This window comes from Juglans regia, chromosome 14 (genome assembly GCF_001411555.2).
Source record: "Juglans regia cultivar Chandler chromosome 14, Walnut 2.0, whole genome shotgun sequence".
NCBI lineage: Eukaryota > Viridiplantae > Streptophyta > Magnoliopsida > Fagales > Juglandaceae > Juglans > Juglans regia.
The window spans coordinates 5,345,345-5,369,915 of record NC_049914.1 but is presented as its reverse complement, the minus strand read 5'-3'; the positions used below and the strand labels follow the sequence as shown (position 1 = coordinate 5,369,915).

Here is a 24,571-nt window from a genome sequence, read left to right as displayed (position 1 = left end):
GTGCAGGAGATGATCATGTGCTGGTTCTAAAAGCATTAGTGGTTGTCACATAGAATAGATTATTTTATGGCCAAAAAATAATTTCGCTAGAAATTTAACATGGTGGATAAAATTACTGTAGATTCAGCTAGTCTGATGTGGATGTATTTTTAGCAAACTAGCTAAATCTTAACTAAATTTTAACTATGCCTAGCTCACTACTAGTGCTTGATGCAAAGGGTCCCCTCCTATGCTTGTCTCCAGTCCAAAACAATGAGTTTGCAAAGTGTTAGCAGGGCTCATCTGTGAATCGAAGTGTACCATCCTTCTTCTAAGATGAAAAGCATAATGAAAAACCCGTTTACTTGAAGCACGACATGCAAATATTGCAATATAACGTCAAGATCTCAGAATATGATGGGGGAGACTAACTTGCAATTGTCCAAGTGTGAATTTGGGTACGTTGAAAGTTGGAACTGGTGTCACAGATGCACTGCTCAAGTCTGTTAGGGCCTGGAAGATAAAACAATAGCTACCCTCTCTCCCAAGCTTTCTTTGCATTCAAACCACAGAATTATCAACAATGTTTAATGTACAAGGTTTGCCTCAGTAATCTGATCCGTTGTTTGGTTACATAACCCTGTAAACGTCATTCTTTTTATATATAAAAAAGTTACCTTCAAGGCAACTCAGCAGATCCACCACAGATTCTTCTTCGGATCTGTCGAAGTGCTCCAGTATATCAGACAGTGTAACCTGCAGTGCATCCAGCATCAGCATATTTTTGTTGACTCGCAATGTAACAAAGAAAAGAAAAATAGAAAGGCGCAAGAAGAAAGCTTTATATCAACCACAGCAAAGATTTAGGTCTTCTATTTTACTCACTCCATCATAGTTCTTAAGCCACTCTATTATGGAACTCTCCGTTGCCTTCAATGAGATGGAACTCCCTTCCTCAACTGTGCTGACCTTTTGGCGTTTTTTTAAGAGTGGATCCTCATCATGCACTAGGGATAGCTTTAATCCTCGGCCACCGGTGATGGCAACAGGAGCTGTTTCTTCATTTTTTTCAAAGCAGCAATGAGCAACTGAATTCTTGAGTGACGCTTCAGCTTCACAGGGTCCTTCCATGCTGCATATACTGGTGGGAATCAGCGAGCATTCTGGCACCGTATTCGGAAGTTGATCAGCATTCCATGTATTCTGGCAACTGGCCGTTATCACTTCTGAAGAGATCCCACGGTTTTGCATTACCAGACTAGTCCTGATCTGTGCATAACTTACCTGGAATTATGAAGTAAATTTCTTCAATTTAAAACCGAATGAAGTAACTATTAATAGGTCAAGCAGATATGGTATAAGCTAGACCATTCGAATAAATTTCATACATATATTCATGTTGATCCTTAACATGGCTGAGAAATCATAAAAATGCACAAGTTCAAGGACATCAAACTCACGTCTTCAGGTAGTTCATCTTTTATGGGCTTCAACCTCTCTGTAGAACCAACCTTAGTAATGGCACCCAGAATGGCTGAGAATATTTCGCGTGTCAGTCCAACTTCATCACAGTATCTGGTCCAATCAATTGGAAGATCTTCTTGGGCAGCATCTAGGAGGTATTGTGAAACAGTTTGTTCTTTGATGGGAGCCGATCTACCAGGGAAGTTCTGTGATTGAACAAATAGGTCATAATAAAAATTGTGTAGTCCATGCTCTCCTCAAATTCAAGCCATACAACAAAACAGATCAAAATACAAGTATAAGGAAGATAGCTATTTTTTTTATGTAAGTAGATAAGCTATACTTTTTGAGTACCAAATAAGACATACAGCAATTTTCTGAATGGAGAGACCATCTTCATGCCACATTTTCCAAGCTTCAAACTTTGCTGGAGTTAAGTTGTTCATTTGTTGATTGGGTAACGAATACACTTTTCTTGTCATAGCAGTCCGTAAGCTTGCTTCCCCATCCAATGAAAGGTTTAGTCCTTGTGATAGATTTCTAATAATCTGAAGAAAATGATCTCCATGTGTCACTAGCAGGTGCTGCAACATTATTGAAGTTCAAACTTAGTCTTCCACGTCAAAATGGGAAAATAAAAGAATCCCTTGAACTCATCAAATACATGCAAACTTGCAGGCTGAACTAAGATATGATTGCCAGTGAATTGAAATCAGGCTTTTGACAATTGTTTGTTACTCCGCAGAAGAAAGCATATACGTGATATTCTCAAAAACCACCTCTAGGTAGAGCAGATAAAATAGTCTATTGGTTGCACTCCCCCATGGATTCTTAATCCATTTGGTGCATGAAAAGACAGACAATCACTCATAAAGTCAAAAACTCTAGCCAGGAATACTTCTGTTCCAATCATGAATTTATACCATGCATTGAAACCCCATGTTACTCCCAATTTCAAATAAACCTACCCAAAGAACTCACAGAAACAACATAAACAAGAGATGTGCTATACAATATGAGGGAAAAAGAACTATGGGCACATGATTGTCTTGTGCCCTTACTGTTGCATAACTTTTGCATTGGCACAGCACTGTAACTAGATTTGGCATCTAATCATGACAGTAGCCACCAGTTAGGGTAGCAGGACATTCGAGCTACAATCAAGATATGCTCAGCCTGCATCGGGAGTGTGAACTATTTGATCATTAATGTATCCCTGAAATTTTGTATGACTTTGTGCCATTACTAAGATAAAGTGTCTACAATGAAGGCATAAACTAATGAAGTGCTTTTAGAATGTATTTAGGCATTTTCTTTTGTATACTCCCTGTGTAAATGGGCTATGCCTATTTTTCATCCATGAAACTTACTTCTTACTTATCAAAAAAAAAAAAAAAAAAAATGAAGGCATAAGCTAGAATTTCGACAATCTAAAACCTTGCACATAAATGCAAAAAAATTATATCCGAGTGTTGGTCCTGTGGAGGGGGGGTACAAGTGGAGAACTGGAAATTGTCACAACCTTCACCATTTTCTGAAAATAAATAAACCGATATGTGGGAAACATATGTTATTGTCCTCATTGTTAAAAGCTACCTGGTTGACACCATCAATGTTCGCAAGCCTTGCTTTGGTAGATGGCCTTGTCAGTGCAATATTTTTAATTGTTTGATCACCACATATAGCATATCTGGAAAGATGAGTATGCATGACAGAGGCATAAGATTCTGTAAATTATAAATCAAAGAAATATGGAAGCCTAGACAATACAACAAAACCTACGGTGCAGTTCCAATGCCCCTTGCGAGCTTTAGTCTCTCTTCTAAAAGCAATTGATAGAGTTGTGCCTCAACCTGAACCGAACAAATTACATTCATAAAGTAGAGATAAAACAGTCAATTTCCATGAATGCCAAAAAAAAAAAAGAAAAAAAAAGGTACTTAGGATTTCAGACCACAGAATGGTCAAACAACTTTTAGGTTATTAACATGTCCAGAACAAGTTTAAATACTTTCAGGCCAGACCAGTTTAAATCAACTATCTCTAACATGTAAACTTACAATAGGAAGCATCCAAAAAGTCAGAAAAGCATAGTATTTTAAATCAACTGAAAGAAGTTTAGATTAGACCAAAAGTGCGTGACCTACAATACAAAACCATAATTTAGAATGTGCCACTTTTTTGGTTTACATTCTCAAAATTTTAAGACAAATGAAAACAAAACCCACAGAAAAACTGAGATGTGTTCCCAAACAAGCCCTTTGATTTGCTGTCCTGAAAGATTCTCGCTAGGTGTAAGCAGAGGTTAACTACTTCAGGTCCTGAGCAGTTGAAATGCTCTGGCACATATAAGGGAATGCCTACAAATGCACACAAGAAGCCACTTCCAAAAGAAGCTGTTTCTTGACACAGTATGACTCATAAAAGGCATCCAGGCCACATAATATTTTTTAGTGTTAAGTCAGATATATAAGCAATCAGGTTGCATGTCAAATAACTGGTATCCCTTAATTCAGCTGACTTGAGCCCAAATTTTTTGCCACCTATACTTGTTGGTGATTGGTTCAACCATAATTAAAAAGATTGCAAGAGGATAAAAAAAATGATGCAACTGAGGTGATGGGCAACAGTTACCAACCTCTGAAAATCCCTCACAATCAAAAGTAGCCAAACTTTTGAACTCTTCAGCTTCACCGGACTTGCTTTTATGTTTGTCATCATCAACCATTTCACTGCTCAAGGGCAAAACTAGGGGTGGTTGATAATCAGGTCTCGCAGAACTAAGAAATTTCTCTCCTTTTGAGCTGACACTGATACATGAAGGAATAGGTTTTATCATTCTTCTCGTAGCTTCGATTTAAAAAAATAAGTCTTGACTAGTAAGGTAGAAAAATAAAGAAGGCTTTAAACTGATGGCATATAGCGAGGATATGATACGGATGATACGTAATGATGGAAAAAGTAAAGACCTAATCTTGTAAGTTGCACTGTAACTGAATATAGGAGAGCAATCTACCTTACAGTTACATATAAGTCATGTACAGTCTGCATCAAGTAACCTGTAAAGAGTTGCAACTTTAGTTATAGACTGCTCAATTATAGAAATAACCTTTGAATACTGAAAAAAGTCTAGTTTTTGTCTTTTGGACAAACATAACATGCCGGAACTAATCTGAGGGGGGAAAAGAAGAAGGAAAAAACCCTTTACAAAGTGTATCACTAAGAGATCAATATGTAATAATCAAGTAAGCAGGATATGATATACAAACCCCTTCAATTTACAATCATCTTTTTAGTATACCCTTTTCCATTTAAGCTATGCTTCAAGATCATTGTATTTCCTTCTCGACATTTAGTAGAGTTGTCTAATGGAGCTAATTTATCTGAGAAAAATAAAATCTGTATGGCAAATCAAATTCTGACCAGCAATATATATGGAAAGTGCCAGGTTGCAGCATTTCCAAGTAAACAATATCATCGACAGCACCATTCTTACCGTTAGGGGTGGCACTTTACCTCATTGTAAGCAGAGTCACACGACATTGAACTATGGGACCATCGTCAACCATCATCACATGGAGATTCCAGATATTTTTCAGTTACAACAGTAAATTATCCATTATTATATTTTAATTCGATGAAGTTGGGAATGAAATAGTATTTTCCTCATTTGGTTGGATGGAAATGGAAACGGCAAGATGAAAGTGAAAGAGGTCTTTCACTTGTCTTAAGACCATTATATAACAAAACCTTTTGTTACATTATATAACAACAGTTTTTCATGGATTTTTAATATAACAATAGGCAAAGCCCAAGTGCAGAGAAACACCTGCCTACGATTTACATTTGATACAAGAAACTTCTTTTTTTGATAAGTAATAAAGATTTTATTCATACGAATGAAATAGGCATCGCCTGTGTACACAGGAAATATACAAAAGAAAAACCTAATTACATTCTAGCTAAGGAAAGAAAGTCATGGACATTGTTGCCATCAAGTACAATGGCTGCAAACCATAGCATTAAAGTGCGCATAAAAAAATTCTGAAACTCCTCCATTGTGCGTTCCCTATCCTCAAAACATCTCTCATTCCTCTCGGACCATGTGCACCACATGATACACAACGGGATCATCTTCCACACTGCTGCCACTTGGGGACAGCCTTGAAGCTCCTTCCAACAAGCCAATAAATCCACCACCCGCAGAGGCATTACCCAAGTAATATCCATTCTTCGAAAGATCTCGTTCCATAACCCTCTCGTGACCTCACAATGCAAAAGTAAGTGATTAACAGATTATCCCTGTTTTTTGTACAAGTAGCACCAATCAATCACTATGATTCCCCTCTTTCTTAAATTTTCCGTAGTCAAGATCTTCCCAAGAGCGGCAGTCCATACGAAGAAAGCTACCTTATTAGGCACCCGTGATCTCCAAATCCTCTTCCATGGAAATTATACATGGCCTTGGGTTGACAACCTCTTGTAGTAATTCCTGACTGTACGTTTTTTACTACCATTAGCCCTCCATTGCAACCTATCCTCTTGAGCCGTAATATTTCCCATAGAATAGAGCAACTTGAAGAAATCAGAGACAGCCTGCAGCTCCCAATCATGAATATTTCTATTAAAAAGAATATTCCACTGGTAAGATCCATGGGAGAATACCCTCATATCTGCAACAGAGGCTTCTCTGTTAGCTGCAATACTATAGAGTGCTGGAAATCTCCTGTATAAAGCGCACTCTCCACACCAAACATCATGCCAAAATCTGATTCTGGAACCATCTCCCACCACGAATCGTATGTGACTTTCGAAACCCTGCCAACCTTTCCTAATAAATTTCCATAAGCCCACACCATATCTCCCTCTCACTTCCTTAGAGCACCATCCTCCCCACCCCTTTCCATGTCTAGAATCAATAATCTCCTTCCAAAGTGTGTTCCCCTCTAAGTGGTACCTCCATAACCATTTGCCCAATAAAGCTTTATTGAACGTTCGCAAATTGCAAATCCCCAAACCTCCATTCGGAATAGGAGAACAAACCTTGTTCCGGTTAACTAAATGGAATTTGGTTTCCACCCCCATTCCCCCCCACAAAAAAGACCGGAATAATCTTTCAATTCTAGTCGCCACTCCTGCAGGCAAAGGAAAGAGTGAAAGGAAAAAAGTGGGGAGATTGGTTAATGAACTCTTAATTAAAGTAAGTCGACCCCCTTTCGATAGATACATATGTTTCCACCCTGCAAGCTTCCTCTCTACTTTCTCTACCACCCCATCCCAAATAGCTCGAATCTTAAAATTGGTCCCCAACGGAAGACCCAGATAGTTCATAGGCAAAGATGACACCTTGCAATCCAACAACCGTGCCAAGTTGTTAATATTAGGCACCACACCCACCGCAACCATCTCGGATTTACTAAGATTAACCTTAAGCCCCGACACTGCTTCAAAGCATAACAAAAGAGCTCGCAGAGATTGAATCTGACCAGGATCCTCATCACAAAATAACAGTGTATCATCTACAAATAAAAGATGAGAGAGTGAAGTAGTACCATTTGTGTCATTACCCACCGAAAAACTGGATAAGAAACCTCCACCAACAGCAGCTCTCACCAACCACCCCAGTGCCTCCATAACAATGACGAACAAAAGAGGAGACAAGGAATCCCCCTGCCTCAAACCACGTGAATTGTTAAAGAACCCAACATAAGTACCATTAACTAATACTGAAAAGCGGACGGTAGATATACAACAACGAATCCAAGAAATCCACCTATCACCAAAACCACACCTACCAAGCCAGTAAAGAAGGAAATTCCAATTCACATGGTCATAAGCCTTTTCCATGTCAAGCTTGCAAAGAATACCTGGGACGCCTTCCCACAACCTATGATCCAAGCACTCATTGGCAATAAGCACCGAATCCAGGATCTGTCTCCCCCTAATGAAGGCATTTTGAGACTTAGAAATAATATGTTCCATCACTGAGCTAAGCCTATTAGCCAAGACCTTGGAGATAATTTTATAAACTCCACTCACCAAGCTTATGGGGCAAAAATCTTCAACTACCTTAGCCCCATGTTTCTTTGGAATAAGAGCAATGAACGTTGCATTTAGGCTTTTCTCAAATTTATGGAAAGAATGGAATTCTGCAAAGACCTGCATAATATCACATTTTACTACATCCCAACAAGCCTAGAGGAAACCCATTGAGAAACCATCTGGGCCAGGTACCTTGTCCTTCGCCATGTTACTAATTACCTTACACACCTCATCTTCCTCAAATGCCCTTTCAAACCTATTAGCACTTTGTGCATCAATAGACTCGAATGGCAAGCCATCAAGTTTTGCCCTCAGGCATACTGGTTCCGAAAGGAGGTTCTCAAAATGCTGCACAATATGATTTTCCAAATCAACAGAGGATGAAAGCACTTGGGTACCTGAGTGGAGTGACTCAATGGTGTTACTGCGTCGATGTGAATTCGCCACTTTATGGTAGAATTTCGTACATTTATCCCTCTTTTAACCAAAGGGCCCTAGATTTTTGTCGCTACGAAATCTCTTCCATCAATAGCACCTTCTCCAGATCAGTTACAATCGCTCTTTTTCTAACAATGGCCTCCTCCGAGAGGTCTCCTGTCAATTCCCTGTTCTCCAAATCTTGTAGTTCCTCCATAAGAGTATTCTTTTGATTGTCAATGCTACCAAACACCTCCAAATTCTACTTCTTTAGATCTTGCTTCAAAGCTTTGAGCGTACAAGCTAGAATGAAACTGGGGTTGCCTGTAAACATATAAGAGGACCACCAAGAACGCACCTTCTCTACAAAACTCTCCGCCGTTAACCACATATTTTCAAATTTAAATGGTTTGCGTCTAACAATAATACCTCAACAATCCAAGACAATAGGAAAATGGTTAGAGCACACAGGGGGCAACTGTTTCTGAGAAAAATCAAGAAAGTACGCCTCCCACGACGGGGAGACAATGAACCTATCCAATCTCGACCATCTCCGACCATTAGACCATGTGAACTCTCCCCCGAAAAGTGGGAGATCCATAAGATCTAAATCAAATACAAATTCCGAAAACTCCTCCATAGCTACCGAGTGGTGGTGACCAAACGCTCGCTGGAAAAGCGAACAATATTAAAATCTCCCCCCATGCACCACGGCACCTCCCATAAATAAATAAGACCCACCAACTCCTCCCATAGTCGCCTCCTCTCATTATTCAAATTTGGACCATAGGTACCTGCAAAGGCTCATTCCCATCCATCAATCGTATTTTTAAAACAACTAGCAACCAAAAAATTCCCAACACATTCCTCAACCGACTCCACCACTCTTTTGTCCCACATTAAAAGAAGCCCCCCAGACACCCCCAACGACACCAAATAAGACCACCCTACATATGGACACCCCTAAAAGCTACGGATTATTCTTCTATCGACTACCCTCAACTTAGTTTCTTGAAAGCACACTACATCCACTTTCCATGACCTCAGGAAAGATCTTATACGCAAACGTTTATTGCAGTCATTTAGCCCCCTCACATTCCATGCTAATATCTTAGGCTTCATAGTTACAAAGAGTGCCCCTCCCTTTCGGTCTATCTCTACCAACCCCCCTTCTTTAGCTTCATAGTTGATAGTGCAAGAAAGCCTTTAAAGTTCCCTGTCTCGCTTCGTGGTCGACTTCGAACGACTATTTTCAATAGCAATGAGAAGGGCTCTAAATTGATCCTCATAGCCTACACAAGAAATACCAAAAGCAGAATACATCTCCTCCACCTGCTTAAAGACCCAATCAAATGCAGATAGATCCAGGTTAGGGGAAATTGTGCATAGAGGAGCTGGTTCCTCCATCCCCTCAACAGAAGGCCCATTGTCTAGACTGGTCACTACCAAAGCCGCATCTTGATCCCACGACTGAGGCTGAAAATGAGTTATCATGTCCTTCAGCACCCCTTCCGAAAGAAAGATATCCACCTGCGAAGGAGATGAGACTACTACTGCCCTTGATGACTCACCTAACTCCCTCGACCTGTTCTATTGAGGAAAAAACAAAGAGACTGCTTCACACGGCGCCTCCAGAGGAGAAATAATAGTCGCCTGCGGTGGAAAGGGTGCCACGACTGCCGTAGAAAGCCCAGTAGCCTTAGTCGACCCTCTTTGTGTATGACCCAGCTCGGCACAACCACTCACGATGGTGCAAAATTTCATACCAGCTTCAGTATTTCTAACCATCGGTGCTAATACGGTCACCGGCAACTGAACCTAGGGGGGGGACAGTCGTCAGAGACCCACCAACCTCAGTCGATCTTGTCTGTGCCAAACCCAGTGCCTCCATGTCACGTGAGCCAACACTTTGAACATTTCCGCCAGTTGCCTCAACTGAGCCACCACTTTGAACATGCTTCGACGGAGGTGCCACTACCTTTGCCGACACCAGAGCAGGGCCCCCGCCACCCTCGACGCAAGCCACAACTGCGGGTGGAAGTGAGGCTCCGCGCCTCCTCCACACAGGCCCCGTGGGTCTAAGATCTACCTTGGAAGACCTGGGCCCATTGGATGGGCCCTTCCCCCTAACAGTCCCAAAAAAGGAACCAACTTCAGGCCCATACGGGATTGTCTTGATCTCCTTACCCTTTGGCTAACTCTTGGGCTCCTGGCCCTTTAACTGCCCAAAAACAGGCCCATTACCCAACCCATGACTCAAATCCCACCCCTGATCCTCAACGCATCGTTTCAGCCAAGTAATATTACATTGTAGTACCCCCATCTGCATTTGCATGCCAGACAAAATCTGCATGATATTTTCCTTTTGAAGGCCAACAAATCTCCTGCCAACCTGCTCACGTCCCTAAGTACCTACCACAACAGTGCTGTTGTCATCCCCACTAGCCACCCTCCTGTCCAACTGATGAGATATGTCCACAGTCCTTGATAGAGCCTCCTTATACAACTAAGGAGTTTTCCAAATTGGTGGTGCCTGCCCACCGAAACAAGTGCTCTCCCTTAAAACCCCAGCAAGATTCCTCCATCCCCTCCCATCTCTACCATCTGGGACAAAAATACAGTTGCGACACCCACCCCCTTGATACTCTTCCAGTGCCATGAATGCACCTTGAACATTTGAGCACCTCTGCACAGTGAAGCCCCTGTCCTCTTCACGATGACTAGCATAAAAACCCTTTCTCCTTGCATTCATGCCATCCTCCAGGACTCTACAGAGCCACCGTGCCGTGGCTAACTCCATCTTCATGCTTTTCACAAACTTCCACCCTCTCTTTGTAAGGATCAGCCATCGACCCTCCCTAGAAATCTCAAAAGATTTAAGTTCAATGACAATGGTTTTCCCATGCACCATTTCACCTTCCAACCAATCACATTCAAACCTTCAACCAATCATGAACACCATCCTAAACTAATTTCACTTGAAAAAGAATTCTGAGGAAAAATGTGTATGCAGAGGATTTTCTCCCTCTAACTCTCTAACAAAGACTTTTTTTGATACAAGAAACTCATGGCCACTCAATCCATCACGAATTAGTAAGATAAAGGTTTTAAAAGATACATTTGTTGAACAAGATTGATTAATTAAGATCCATAAAGCTGGCAGCAATTTGATTGAGAACAAGGCTAAATTAATTCATATAGAGTATGAATAGGTGGTTTTGGGATGCGCACATAGGTTGCATGAACAACAGGAGGAGGCATAACTCAAGAATCTCAAATATACACCCAGTAATTAATTAAATTTTATCCTTGAAAAGTTGAAATACCATGAGAAATTAATTGGCAAGCTAGTGCTTTCCACCAATTCGATGAGTAACCTTTCCCAAGTCCATGAAGTGGAAGCTTGTCGAACTGAGCATCAAGAATTTTTTTTGACTGGAAACAACAATGGAAAGGCAAGAAAAATCAGTAATACAAATAGAGCCATGTAAAGATAGAGACAAACTGACAATTAACAAAAACTTGAATAAGAATTGATAATATAATACTTTTTGATAGAGAAACCCACAGGAGCGAAAACCTTCTTTTGCAGTGTTTTAACATTTCTTGATCAAAATAAGGATGCAAACGGTAGATTAACTTTAAAAAAAGTTGGACTTTGGCAAGACCAAGTATAGTATCTTATCATCCTATTAAATGATTTTGGCAGGTCTGGCGGAAGACTTAAAAGACTATATCACGATCTATCTTTCAAACAAAACACACAGTTCAAAACTTCTGAATATTCAGCCAAATTCAGTGAATCACTGTACATGTGAATTTCAATAGTCTATGCTTTAGATTAATTTATGAATTTCTGCTCTAATCATCATACGCTGCCTAATCATTAGGTCACAACTTTAATCTCCATTGCTTCCTCAACACCCCACCCCTTAAATGTTAGCAAGACAGGTGAGCCACCTTTTTTTGGATTATGGAGCTGAGTTGATCATTTGAATTTATTTCCAAGTAATAAATACACAAGATGACTAACTTGGGTGATTCCTCAACTGCCCTAGAAGTGTTTGTAAGTAGGAAAGGGAGATTCAACCATCATAAGAGTAGTGAGATTTGGGGGCAGTTCCACTTTGTATTATGCAGAAAAATTGGCTGGTGGGGGGAAGAATTGTACTTTAATGACCAAGAGCTATATTCTATTTTTATTGTTTGATTGGGCAGAAACAAAAATACAAGCTCAAGGAAGTTTTCCAAAATCAAAAGACCTAAAAGACATTTGCACACAAGTGACAAAAGGAACCAATAATTTACTTTAGTGTCTGTGACAAGTGCAGAATTTAACATTTTGCTCACGAACAGAGTCCTCAAGGCGATGATCAAGATTAAGAAAGCAAGAAAAAAAGAGTGCGATGAAGAATTTCCAAAGCATACTGATTACTCTCGAAGCAAAAGAACTTACTCGAGAACCACGAAGAACATCTATGGGCATATTCAGGCCCCATTTACCCCTACAGGATTGAATGCAAGCCATTATAAGAAATGCTTCTCTAGACATATCGCGTTCCTTCTTTAAGACAATGCAGTTATCACAATTTCCTGCAACCAAAATAAAAATCAACCAAAGAATGAGTTATGGAGGTTTTAAGTAATGAGAATTACTGACAATCTATTCATGAGATAAGATGCTAGGCCGTAAACCAATTATATATGATTATTCTCTCCGAATTGCATTATTTTAGAAAAAAATGGAAAACAAAAATCAAACATCTTGATGACAATAATACCGTTGGAACAATCCACAAGTTTGATAGATGTTACACAAATACAAAATACTGCCACTACTGCAACAACACTTGGCACCACCAGCACCATCTTAACCATCATTTCCTATGTTATTATTGTAAAGATAGCTGTCACTTCAATTCTTACTGAACATGGTGACTAATGCCATAGCTACCAAAGAGGAATCTAACTTGGGAGGGACAAAACCTGAAAACCCCCTTTAAGAAAAACAACAGTAGCTGAGGGGCTTCCTTATTAATAGACCTGACAGAAACTTTGCCATCTATATCAGACCCAAATTTAGGAGTAATAATTTGTGAAAGGGAAAATGCACAGGATTTGTGCATGGGCAAGGCTAAAAAAATCAGTGATATATGAACAGTGTTTTTTTTAAAAGGGGTCCGTGTGCAAAAGTCTGTGTATTGCCCATGGATGTATCACTACTCACTTAAAAGTATTCATACACGCATTTGGGAAAAAATATGGACTAACTTGGTGATAAACATATACATTAATGCAAAAAGGGCGTGTCCTTTCAACAATGTGGAGCAACCTGAGCAGCTTTTCTATTATGTTTATAATAGATTGAAAACAAAAGAGGAAAAAAAAAAAGCAAAAATGAGCCATAAATTGACATTAGACAGCCTAACTCATGTCCTTAGAAGGAAGACTGTTCAACAGTATCCTGGAAATGACGGCTTCTGCCCTTTTCCATCAACTTACTTCCACACAACCTCAATCAACATCTATTTGGCTTGTCTCAAATGAAGTTTGTGCCGGTCACTCTTTTACATGGAGTGGGAAGCAGCAGCTTCAGACCTCAGAAAATTTACAAGGGAGAGATATTGTTACTCCCTTAGCCCTGAACTAGGGGAACTCACAACTACCCAACACATGAATAATTCCATTTTCTAGACAATTACATGTTGCAAAAGTATCTGACCTTTTGTCCATAGCTTTCACATGAAGCAGCACTTATATTCGGCTATGAACTTAACAATAAAAACTAAATTGACACTATGTAGGTCTTGTTGTATAAAAAACATGAAGTTGTAACACATAAAAATAATCATAAAAAAAACTTCAACCTACTAGAAGAAGCATATTGCTTTAAGTTAGATAGCATGTTAATGAAACTATTATCTTCAAGTAAAAGTCAGACCACATCTATCAGTTGAAGAATTTTCTCCAAAGTGATTGAGCAGAAACTTCCTTCTGCAAGTTGTAACCAAGCAATACTGTTGTGCAGCCATCAATGACTCCATAACAGCTCTTCTTTGATTTTCCTGGTGAATAGCAATTCAAAAATACGCATAAGACAAAGAATTCACAATGGTTTGTGTGGAAGAACATCCAAGCCTAGCAAACAAAATTCAAAAAAAAAAAAAAAAAAAACCTGAAACATATCTAGTGACCAGTATATTAGCAAAATAAGATTGGTTATCTACAAAACAAAACTTCAAACACATTGGCTTGGCAAATTAGTAAACAAAATTTACATACTGTTTTGGATTCTGCACAGTAGAAATCAGCCTTTGCAAAGTCACTTCTTGTATAATAAAGCCAGCAGACAGAAGCTATACCATCTCTACCACATCGCCCGCTTTCCTGGTAATAGGATTCTAGACTCTTGGGGCAACCATAGTGCATCACTTGTCTTATGTTTGGCTTATCAATACCCATGCCAAAAGCAATAGTTGCAACCATGACATTCAGTTCATCTTGTATAAATAATCTGAAAAAAAATATATTAAAAGGATAAAATGAAGGCATAATCTATCATGTCAAACCATGATAATGCAAGGAAAAGAGGCGAGGGTGCAATACTGAACGACCATATTGATCACACGAGACAACTAAAAGTGCTACTTTGCATATACACGGAATAGAGCTGAGAACCTGTGGGATTCCTCACGCGCTTTCTTATCCATTTGACCATGATAAATTCCAACCTTAATTCCTTCCTCCTTAAGTGATGTGAATATCTAAGGAAAACAACATCATGAAAACATTAGAAGCCTTTGGCCAGATACATTAGCAAACATATCAATTCACAAGACAAGAGTCTGACAACTTCTACCAAGAAGGATATTCATGATTGGGAATTGAATACTGTTTCAGAATTCTTCAGCTTGATATACTCAATGGGAGGTATAACGACACAGGGGGACAGGATGCAGTGGAGGCCTAATGGTAGCAAGAAATTTATAGTGAGGTCATATTACAAATTATTGGCACCACAAGGTAATTTACCTTTTCCATGGAAGAATATTTGGAGGTCACGCATGCCTTCCAAAGTAGTTTTTTTCATATGGACTGCTTCTCTTGGGCATATTTTGACCACGGACAATTTGAGGAAGAGAGGGCTCATTGTGATGCATTCGGTGCTATTTGTGTAAAAAGCATGGCAAATCAGTGGATCATTTATTATTGCATTGTGAAGTGACAAGAGTGCCATGGGATGAGATACTTAGAAGAGTTGGTTTAGCTTGGGTAACGCCATTGAGGGTGGTGGATTTACTAGCTTGTTAAAAAGGGATTCAAGGCTGTCCCCAAGTGGTGGTGGTGTGGAAGATGATTTTGTTGTGCATTATGTGGTGTACTTGGTTGGAAAGGAATGCACGGTGCTTCGAAGATAAAGAACCTACAACGGCTGAGCTTCAGAACTTTTTTTTACACGCTTTATTGCTTTGGTTTTCAGCTATTGTGCTTAATGAAAACAATGTTCACGACTTTCTGGTTTTAATTTCTGGCTCTTAGAATGTAATTAGGTGTTCTCTTATATACTTCTTGTATGCACGGGCTTTGCCTATTTCATTCATATCAATCAAATTTATCTCTTACTTATCAAAAAATAAAAAACTTCTACCAAGACCCCAACTAGAAAGAAGAGTCATGCATAGAGAGATGAAAAACCATTCCGCATGTTAAGTCAGAAACAAGATGGTACGATGTTTATGCTACATTGACACAACTCCTTTTATATAAACATGCAGAACAAGAACATACGAAGAAAATTATACTCTATAGTGGCTTGATATTCTACTTGCATTGACCTTGCCTTTTGGCCCTGTGGGGTACATGTCAACACATAGCCCATACCGCACACATATCCATACAGTGTTTCAAATATAAGTCATTCACAAGGTGGTTTGCTGGGTTTTTATGCTTACCTTATTGTTAGAGAACGGGGAATTGTAACATGGGTCTCATACAAATCAAGTCCTCCAACAGAGGTATGGGCATCATTCATTTTAACTTAGTATTCAAAGATCCTTAAATCGTAACCAAATTGATTTCATTCATGAAAACTAATTAAGTTATTAGTTTCCTTGAGAACTAAATTACTGCTACGAGATACACATTTGACAACTTTAACCACAGTAATTATAACAAGAGTTGGGTAAAAAAAATACCTGTTCAACATCTTTAATTGTTGTGCAGTAAACGATAGTTGAACCAGAGAGAGCTACAAACTTAGAAATTTCTCCCACAAGCTCATTGATAAATAATTGGCCGCGATTAAAAGACTTGACACCGTAGAAAAGATTTCTTCGATCAAATGAGCCAATGGCAACATGGGGATCTTTAAGCTTCAGGGAACTAATGATGTCAATCCGAACCCTATAACAATGCAAAAAATTAAATCTAAATGAGCTAACGAATCATAGGGATCTTTCAGCTTCAGGTAACTGATGAAGTTAATATGAACCCTATAAGAATGCGAAAAATTAAATATGATGAGGAAAGTTAAAAGCCTTCCTTCACAAACAATAAATATAGCAAAACATTTTTTTTTTTTTTATAAGTAAGAGATAAATATTATATATATGAATGAAATGGGCTTAGCCCATGTACACAGAAAGTATACAGAAAGACACCTAAATACATTCTAAGAGCGATAAATTAAAGACAATAAATCATGAACATTACCCCATGCAATACAATAGCAGAAAACCAACACATTAAGATGTGTAACACAAAAGTCTTCAACTCGGCCAATGTGCGTTCCTTATCTTCAAAGTAGCACGCATTCCTTTCCGTCCAAATACACCACATGATGCACAATGAAAACATCTTCCATACCGCTACCACTTGATAACTTCCATGTATCTTTCTCCAACAACCCAACAAATCCACAACCCTCATGGGTATAACCCAAGCAACATCAACCCTTTGGAAGATCTCATCCCACAACACCCTTGTTACCTCACAGTGAAGTAAGAGATGGTCCACAGATTCTCCATTCTTTTTACACAAGTAACTCCAATCCATCACTACACATCCTCTCTTCCTCAAGTTGTCCGTGGTCAAGATCTTCCTAAGAGCAGCATTCCAAACAAAAAAAACTACTTTGAAAGGCACGCGAGACCTCCAAATCTTCTTCCAAGGGAATGAAGTATGAACTTGTGTTGTCAAGATGTTATAATATGCCTTAAATGTGCATATCTTGTGATTATTAGACCTCCACTTCAATCTATCTCGTTGTGCTATAGGAGTCCCCTTATAATATAGTAAGCTGAAAAAGTCTGAAACAATAGATAATTCCCAGTCATAAAAATTCATATTAAAAAGAATATTCCATTGATGCGAGCCATGAGAAAATAACCACATATCCACCACTGAAGCCTCCCTATTAACTGCAATGCGATATAGGGCTAGAAAAGCCCTTTCCAATGCATGATCTCCACACCACACGTCCCTCCAAAAACTGATTCGATTGCCCTCCCCAACTACAAAACGAATTTGATTTGCAAAGCATGGCCACCCCTTCCTTATAAACTTCCATAAACCCACACCATATCCCCCTCTCTCACTTCGTTGGAGCACCAACCACCCCAAGCGACACCATATCTTGCGTCAATAATTTCCTTCCACAATGAACCCCCCTTCAAGTGATATCTCCAAAGTCATTTCCCCAATAGAGCTCTATTAAAAGTTCTCAAGTTACACACTCCCAACCCCCCAATAGCAAAACATCATAGAAAGAACTATTGACAGAATAATGAGTGGAAACATCATCATCAAATTGATGGATAAAAGATATGCTGCGAGTGCCACACTTTACATTGTCACTTTTGAAAACACTATTATAAACTTATGATACATATTTTGGAAGGGGAAAAAACAAAATCTGAGTGCAGTTACAACGTGCATGGGATATATGGAAATGGAAAGAGAGCGAAATTTTGAATTCAATAGAAGCGCCTAGCATGGTGGATAGAAATTGGATATGATTATAGAACGTGTAAAACCTATCATTTGAGCACAATGTTACAAGCAAACTAAAGTAACAGATGAGCAGTAGCTTCTAAGAGTACCTAATCAACAAAAAAGAAAGTGATAATTCCGATAGCGTAAATTACAATTTACACAAACAATAAGACACTTACTTTTCAGTAGCAGTTGCAGTCAGTCCAACAAATGGAACATTAAAGAGAACATCACGTAACTTGCCTAACTGCTTGTATTCCACCCTGATAAGCCACAAAGGAGAATTCAGAAGAAATGGTAGTAACAAAGAAATAGAGAAAAAATAAATTAATAAAAATTATAAAGATGAGAGACAGGAAGACATTGCTTGGCAAAAACTTATATTGTTGTAGCTCCTTGCACTTTTAATGGATACCACTGAACACTAGTGCCATAATATTAGTCAAATACATCCCCAAACTATCTTATACCATTAGTACCCCTCCCTCAATGTGCCATTCATTTTTTTATAAAAGAAAGAAATTTTATTAGAACAGGCAGATAGCCATAGCCTAAGTACATAGGAAGTATGCATGTGCCATTCAAAAAGAAAACAGAAAAAAATAGTATGATGAGCAACAGACAAATGAGTCCTAAACTATCTTAAAGCACAAGCATGACCATGATTCTATACCTTGCATACCCCTTGTTCACCTTTAATTATGCAGGTTACATTAGAGCAATTCCTACAGGCTATAGGCTCGCCAATTTCGGAAAGTACAATTATAAGAACCAAGTTCAAAACAACAAAAATAATAGCAAAACATTAACGACCACCTGAAATCATGGCCCCACTCTGATATGCAGTGTGCTTCATCAACAGCAAACAAAGAAATTCCCACCTTCAGCAATTTTGACCAGAAACTGTAAACATGAGATGAATTAGAAACTTAGAATGTATAGAATATATTAGAAACTTAGAAAAACCCATATCCATCTATCAAGAACTAGAAATACTTGGACAGGTTAGAATAAAGACCAGCCAAATAAATAAACTTACAGCAAAAAGTTAAAAGGAGAATTTAAAAAAAATAAACCAGGGCAAGAAATACGTGAGAGGAAAAATACTCAAACAGATTCCAAACTCCAAGCGATTGCCATAACAAACCAGCTATACAATAATGTTTCCCTCTCTAAGAAAGGCCAGAACCAACTAAAAGATCAAAGAACATACCAACTAAAAGATCAAAGAACATACTCCTACTCAGGTACTTCAAGGACGAATCACATTCTTGAGAAAATCATTCAATATACTAATGTACTGTTTGGTTCAGATTTTAACAGTAATTTGCTTGCTCTTCAGAAGCAAAAAGAAAAAAACATAAGTCATGGCAATCTTGGCCACCAAAACCAAGAAAAGCTCTATAAAAATCCCACGTATAAAATGTTAAGTGTGCAACAAGTATGATATGGCAGGTTTCATCATATCAAATAACATACAACCTCAACCATCTGTCACTCACTAATCATTCCAAGATGTCAAATGTGTCCGGTTTTAAATTTGTGTTTGCAAACCTAGTGTCAAAATGTGGCTTATTTGGGTTGTAATTGATTGTAGTTGAGTTAGGGTTTGAAGTTGGTTCGAATATTTGCAACACACAATGTTAGCTTGATCCTTGCTTGACCTCTGCTCAAGATAACCTATTCTGGAGTGTTCACATGACACGATCCACTCTTGCTCGAGCAAACATGAATTCGTGTAAGGTGTGAATGGCCTTACCTTGAGCCAAATTGCAATAATTGGAATTTTGATTGAAAATAAAATTCAATTTCTCAAATACTTTAGCCTTACCTATATAAGCCTTGTCTTACACGACTTTTCATGAGAAATCCTTGTTAGTGAGAGAGGGAGCTTTTTTTTTTTTTGTTTTTTGATTGGCACATCAGGCGTTTGAAAAGAAAGTCTCGACTAGTCCGGGGGGTGCACAGGCCCCTCGACAAGGAATTTCCCGCAAGAGCAAGAGAGCTTTTTCAAGGTGAAAAACCTTAGAGATCAAGTGCAATCGTAACATGTCTTTAATCCGATTAAACTCCAGAACCGTGTATTGTGCCCACACACACACAACAGAGAGAGAATTAAATGTGCGTCTTAAGGCTTAAAGCCTTGATTGTTCACGCCTAATATTACAGATTACAAAACCACCACTGTCATGATGAGTTCATTAGTGCTATTGGAGTTCCAAATCAGTGAAATCACGAACGAGTTAGTTTGTGAGAATACCGTAGAATAAGGCAAAGTATTGGAACCGCTATAGAGTGGAGAATGGAAATCAAGTGAATCAACGGTGGAGTTTTTTTTTTTTTTTTTTTTAATAAATAAAAGAGGCAAAAGAAGCCCCAAATTTTATTGAATAATCTCACTAAGGCGGAGGAAAACCATCAATACAAACAAAAAGATACTAGCGCCTAATATAGGGAAGACCCCATTTATCCGTACGTACAAGGCCACGAATACGTCTCCCTCCAAAATCATCATCCTGAAAATCTATACTCATACCCTTAGCCCCTTCCTTCGCCAAAAAATCAGCCACCATGTTAGCTTCTCTATAAATATGACAAACTCGGACATTTAACAAGTGAAATAAATAGAGAGCCTCTTCCCATAAATCCCATAAATATCAAAACTTACACGTTCTAGATCAAAACCATCCAACTATCACCAATGAATCTAATTCTAGCAAAAGATCCCTCAACCCAAGTTGATGGCACAACTTTAAACCATCAAGAAAGGCTCTACACTCCGCAACCGTGTTGGTGGCATGGCCATAGAAATGAGAAAAACCCACAATAACTTTACCATAAGAGTCTCGAATCACAACCCCACCTCTAGACAAACCCGGGTTACCACATGATCCTCCAACTACATTTAATTTCACCTCTCCCACTATCGGTTTAGACCACGCAATCAACCTTACTAGGTTAAATCTCTTCGGCACTTCCGGACATCTCAACTCCTGCAGGACCAACGCCTCCCTCTCATTGAATCTGGTCAATTTCCTCAAAGAAGAAGAAAGCTCAACAAAGAATCCTTTGGCCGCACGAACAATACTTCTCCAATCAAAGATCATCCCCTCCATACATGTTGCGCATCTCGCCCTTCAAATAGACCATGTAATAATAATAGGAGGAAACCCACAAAGCCATCCCACTTGCGACGCCGTCGACGCCCGTAGCCACCAAACATTCACAACACCTTTCCACATTCGGTTTTCCGGCAATCTAATTCCAAATATACCAACAAAAAATTCTCAAACTTTTCTCGCCCCTTCCCCATCACATAACACATGATCTAAGGACTCCCTTTTAGGTAAATCACAGCAGTTGCATTTGGAAACCACAGGTACACAAAGATGCTTAATGGCCTCATCCACCGGTAAAGCTTGTTACCAAGCTCTCCAACATACAAATGACATTTGCTTTGGAACCTTATTCTGCCATAACCATTTCTTCCATAAACAAATAGGACCCCTATGCCAAATCAACTCCCAAGCATATTTTGTCGAGAACTCACCATCCTCTGCAAGCTTCCATACATAAAAATCATTTGAATCCCTCAACCTCACTTCAACACTTACAATTTTCTCTACCATTTCATCCCCAACTAGTTGCCAAACTTGAGCGAAGTCCCAACAAGTATTCACAAGGAGATCACATATGCGCAGATTCGGATCACCGCACACCACCACAGATTCAGCAACTGGCCCATCACCTAACCAGTTATCAAACCAGAAGCTTGATTCCCCCCTTCACGCCAGACATTTAGAATTCAATATCACCATCGGAAGGACCCTTAAAACACCTTGCCAAAATCTCAAGCCCCTACTAGAAGGTACCAACGAAGTCAAATGAGAGTTACCAACATATTTGGTTAAGAAAAATTCTGCCCACATCGAGTCTCCTTTCAATAGCTTCCATGCAAACTTCATTAATAGCGAAGTTTGAACATCCGAAAGATCTTGAACACCCAAACCCCCTTCCTCCATTGGCAAACAAGTTTTCTTCCATGACACCCATTTTCTCTTCTTAGATTCCACACTCAAACCCCATAAGAAATTAGAAAACTTTGTCTTCAGACCCTTCATAACTCATTTCAGCAAGTTCATGACAGATAGCATGTGTAACAACAAGCTATTTAAAACATGCTTCAAAAGCACAATTTTGCCCCCAAACGATAGCAGCTTTCCTTTCCATCCCGCTAGTTTTTTTTAACCTTTAAAAGCAATGGCTCAAACATACGTAACCTCAATCTCCCCACATACAACGGAACATCCAAATAAGTACAAGGCTATAAGCCTTCCATAAACCCAGTTAAATTTTTCAAATCATCCTTTCGAGCCAACGTAAAATTTGACGAGAAGAAAATTGAAGACTTGCTCAGATTTACCTCCTGACCAGACATTCTCCCATACCCATCTAATACCCGCATGATCAATCGGATGGACTCCTTACCTCCATTCGAAAATAAAAGTAGATCATCAGCATACATTAAGGTTTCATTTGGTTACTAAACCTCTCTCAACTCATCATTATAACTTTTTCAAATCTCAACACAAAATATAATAAACAATTGAACTTTTTCAAATCCTAAAATAATAATAATATTAAAAAATAATATTCTAACAATATTTTATCATCTCAACTCAACTCAGTTCAACATCCAAACGCAACCTAAGTGTGAAACCAATCTTCCCCCAGCCGACTCAAATGGCTTTATGCGTCCCAAACCAAATTCCCGATGAAGCAAACGGGATAAAATCTCCTCAGTCAAAATAAAAAGATAAGGAGATAGCGGATCTGAAAAAACCTTTCAAACAGTCATTTAACATTAAAGAATAACATACGATGAAATACGATTATAAGTAATAGAATGCCACTTCTCATAAAAACCCAAACGCTTCAAAACCTCCATCAAAAACCTCCAATTCACTCGATCATAGGCTTTAGCCATATCAATTTTAATTATCACCTTGCCACCTCTTACTTTTTGATTTAGAGCGTGAACCACTTCCTGAGCAATGGAAATGTTATCAAAAATACTTCGACCCCGCACAAAAGCCTAACTAGTATCTACTGCCGTAAGGTGGAAGTAATTTACATAAGATAATGATATCCAATTGATTCGCACGGAAAATAACGGTACCTGGTTGGAATCAAGCATGCCTTCTCAGGGGTCATGAACAAAACATCAAATTGACCACTCTCAGCTCTGGACTGGACTGTGGAATTCGTCTGTGCACTTCCGAGATACTCAGCTCTGATACCCCGTTGTTTCAAAGCCATTACCTGTTCAATAATTATATTTAGGAAACAAATAGGCAGGTTAAAAAATAAAAAATCTCCAATACATGATTACCTGATCTTGCATCAACGATATGAGAGGACTGATCACAATACCAGTTTTTTTAACGACCAACGGCGGTACCTGATAGCTATAATTATAAAAAAGAAGCTCAGAGAATAACGTTTAACAGAATGTATTGGAAAGGGAAACTTGTAGAAAAGAGAAGTGAGGGCAGGCTTGCCATAAGGACTTTCCGCTACCGGTGGCCATCACCGCCAAGCAGTCCCTTTTCTGCAGAATTTCCTCAATGACCTCCTTCTGATACTCCCGGAACTCAGAATACCCAAAATATTTCTGAAGAAAAAAAAAAAAGATTCGTGCTATTGAGTTCAGCAATGGTACAAATCGACGAATCGAGACTTAGAAAGAAAAAACTACGATAAAAAGAGGGGGAGAGAGAGAGGGGAGGGTATGCATTATACCTTGAGAACAGACTCCATTGTCGATGCTTCTCCTTTTGCGTCAGCTTTTCTACCGAGACGATGATCGAAGAGGAAGATATACGAAAAGACTATAAATTTGCTGAATCAAGCAAAATAAAATAAAGTTCTGTTATAGAGCAGAGCAGTTTTCCCGCCTTTTGTTTGGAGGGCCCTTGTCGACGAGAACACCTCGGGGCCCATAACTAGGCCCAGTTTGGTTCACGACTCAATATTCTAACAGACGTTTGGATTCGAAGATGACTTGAGATGAATTGAGATGGATTGTAAATAATAATGAGATGAATTATGAATAATAGTGAGATTTATGAATTAAAGTTGCTGAATAGTAATAAGATGAGTTGAAATGTCCTGCGAATCCAAACGTCACCTAAAAGTTCCAAACTTCGGACATGACAGTGAAATATGTGTCACTCGGCCTATCGTCTAGTCCAAGTCTAGGCCCAGCTTCACGACTTTGGCAAAATATAAGTCTTTATAAAAATTACAGCGTACCGTCTACATCGTTAATATTCTATGGTACACGTACTCCTATTATCTTGTCTTAGTAAGATTTTCTTGACTATTTTAATTCATTTAAATGAAGTGGAAAATCAATGTTCATCCCTATAATTCTTTTAAATTAAGCGAAATTTTTTCTGAATTATTTAACAAAATTTGATTTACAAATAAATATTTAATTTAATTTTTTTTACAAATTATATCACATTACATTAATCATATAAATAGTACATTCTCTACACCGACTCATAAATAAAAATAATATTGTATCAAATGTCAACCTAAAATGTCATATTTTTTTAGAAGAGAAAACCTTCGTGCATGTATATCCTACAACCTGCATATATCGAAAGCC

General features: G+C 38.7%; 1 protein-coding gene across 1 annotated transcript; it reads right to left on the bottom strand.

Annotated features, from left to right (window-relative positions):
- Positions 1-517: 517 nt before the first annotated feature.
- Positions 518-23,789, bottom strand: LOC108989185 (ATP-dependent DNA helicase RecQ-like). The gene is made up of 20 exons (XM_035685003.1): positions 23,698-23,789; positions 23,457-23,569; positions 23,288-23,363; positions 23,075-23,217; positions 18,712-18,798; positions 18,075-18,158; positions 16,098-16,305; positions 14,581-14,666; positions 14,185-14,416; positions 13,844-13,967; positions 12,359-12,495; positions 11,229-11,337; positions 4,460-4,502; positions 4,082-4,253; positions 3,226-3,296; positions 3,040-3,133; positions 1,812-2,027; positions 1,440-1,649; positions 865-1,263; positions 518-735 (listed from the first exon to the last, which is right to left on the bottom strand). The coding sequence occupies exons 1-20, from the start codon at positions 23,713-23,715 to the stop codon at positions 610-612; spliced, it is 2,748 nt and encodes a 915-aa protein (XP_035540896.1). The 5' UTR covers positions 23,716-23,789; the 3' UTR covers positions 518-609.
- Between the last annotated feature and the right edge of the window lie 782 nt (positions 23,790-24,571).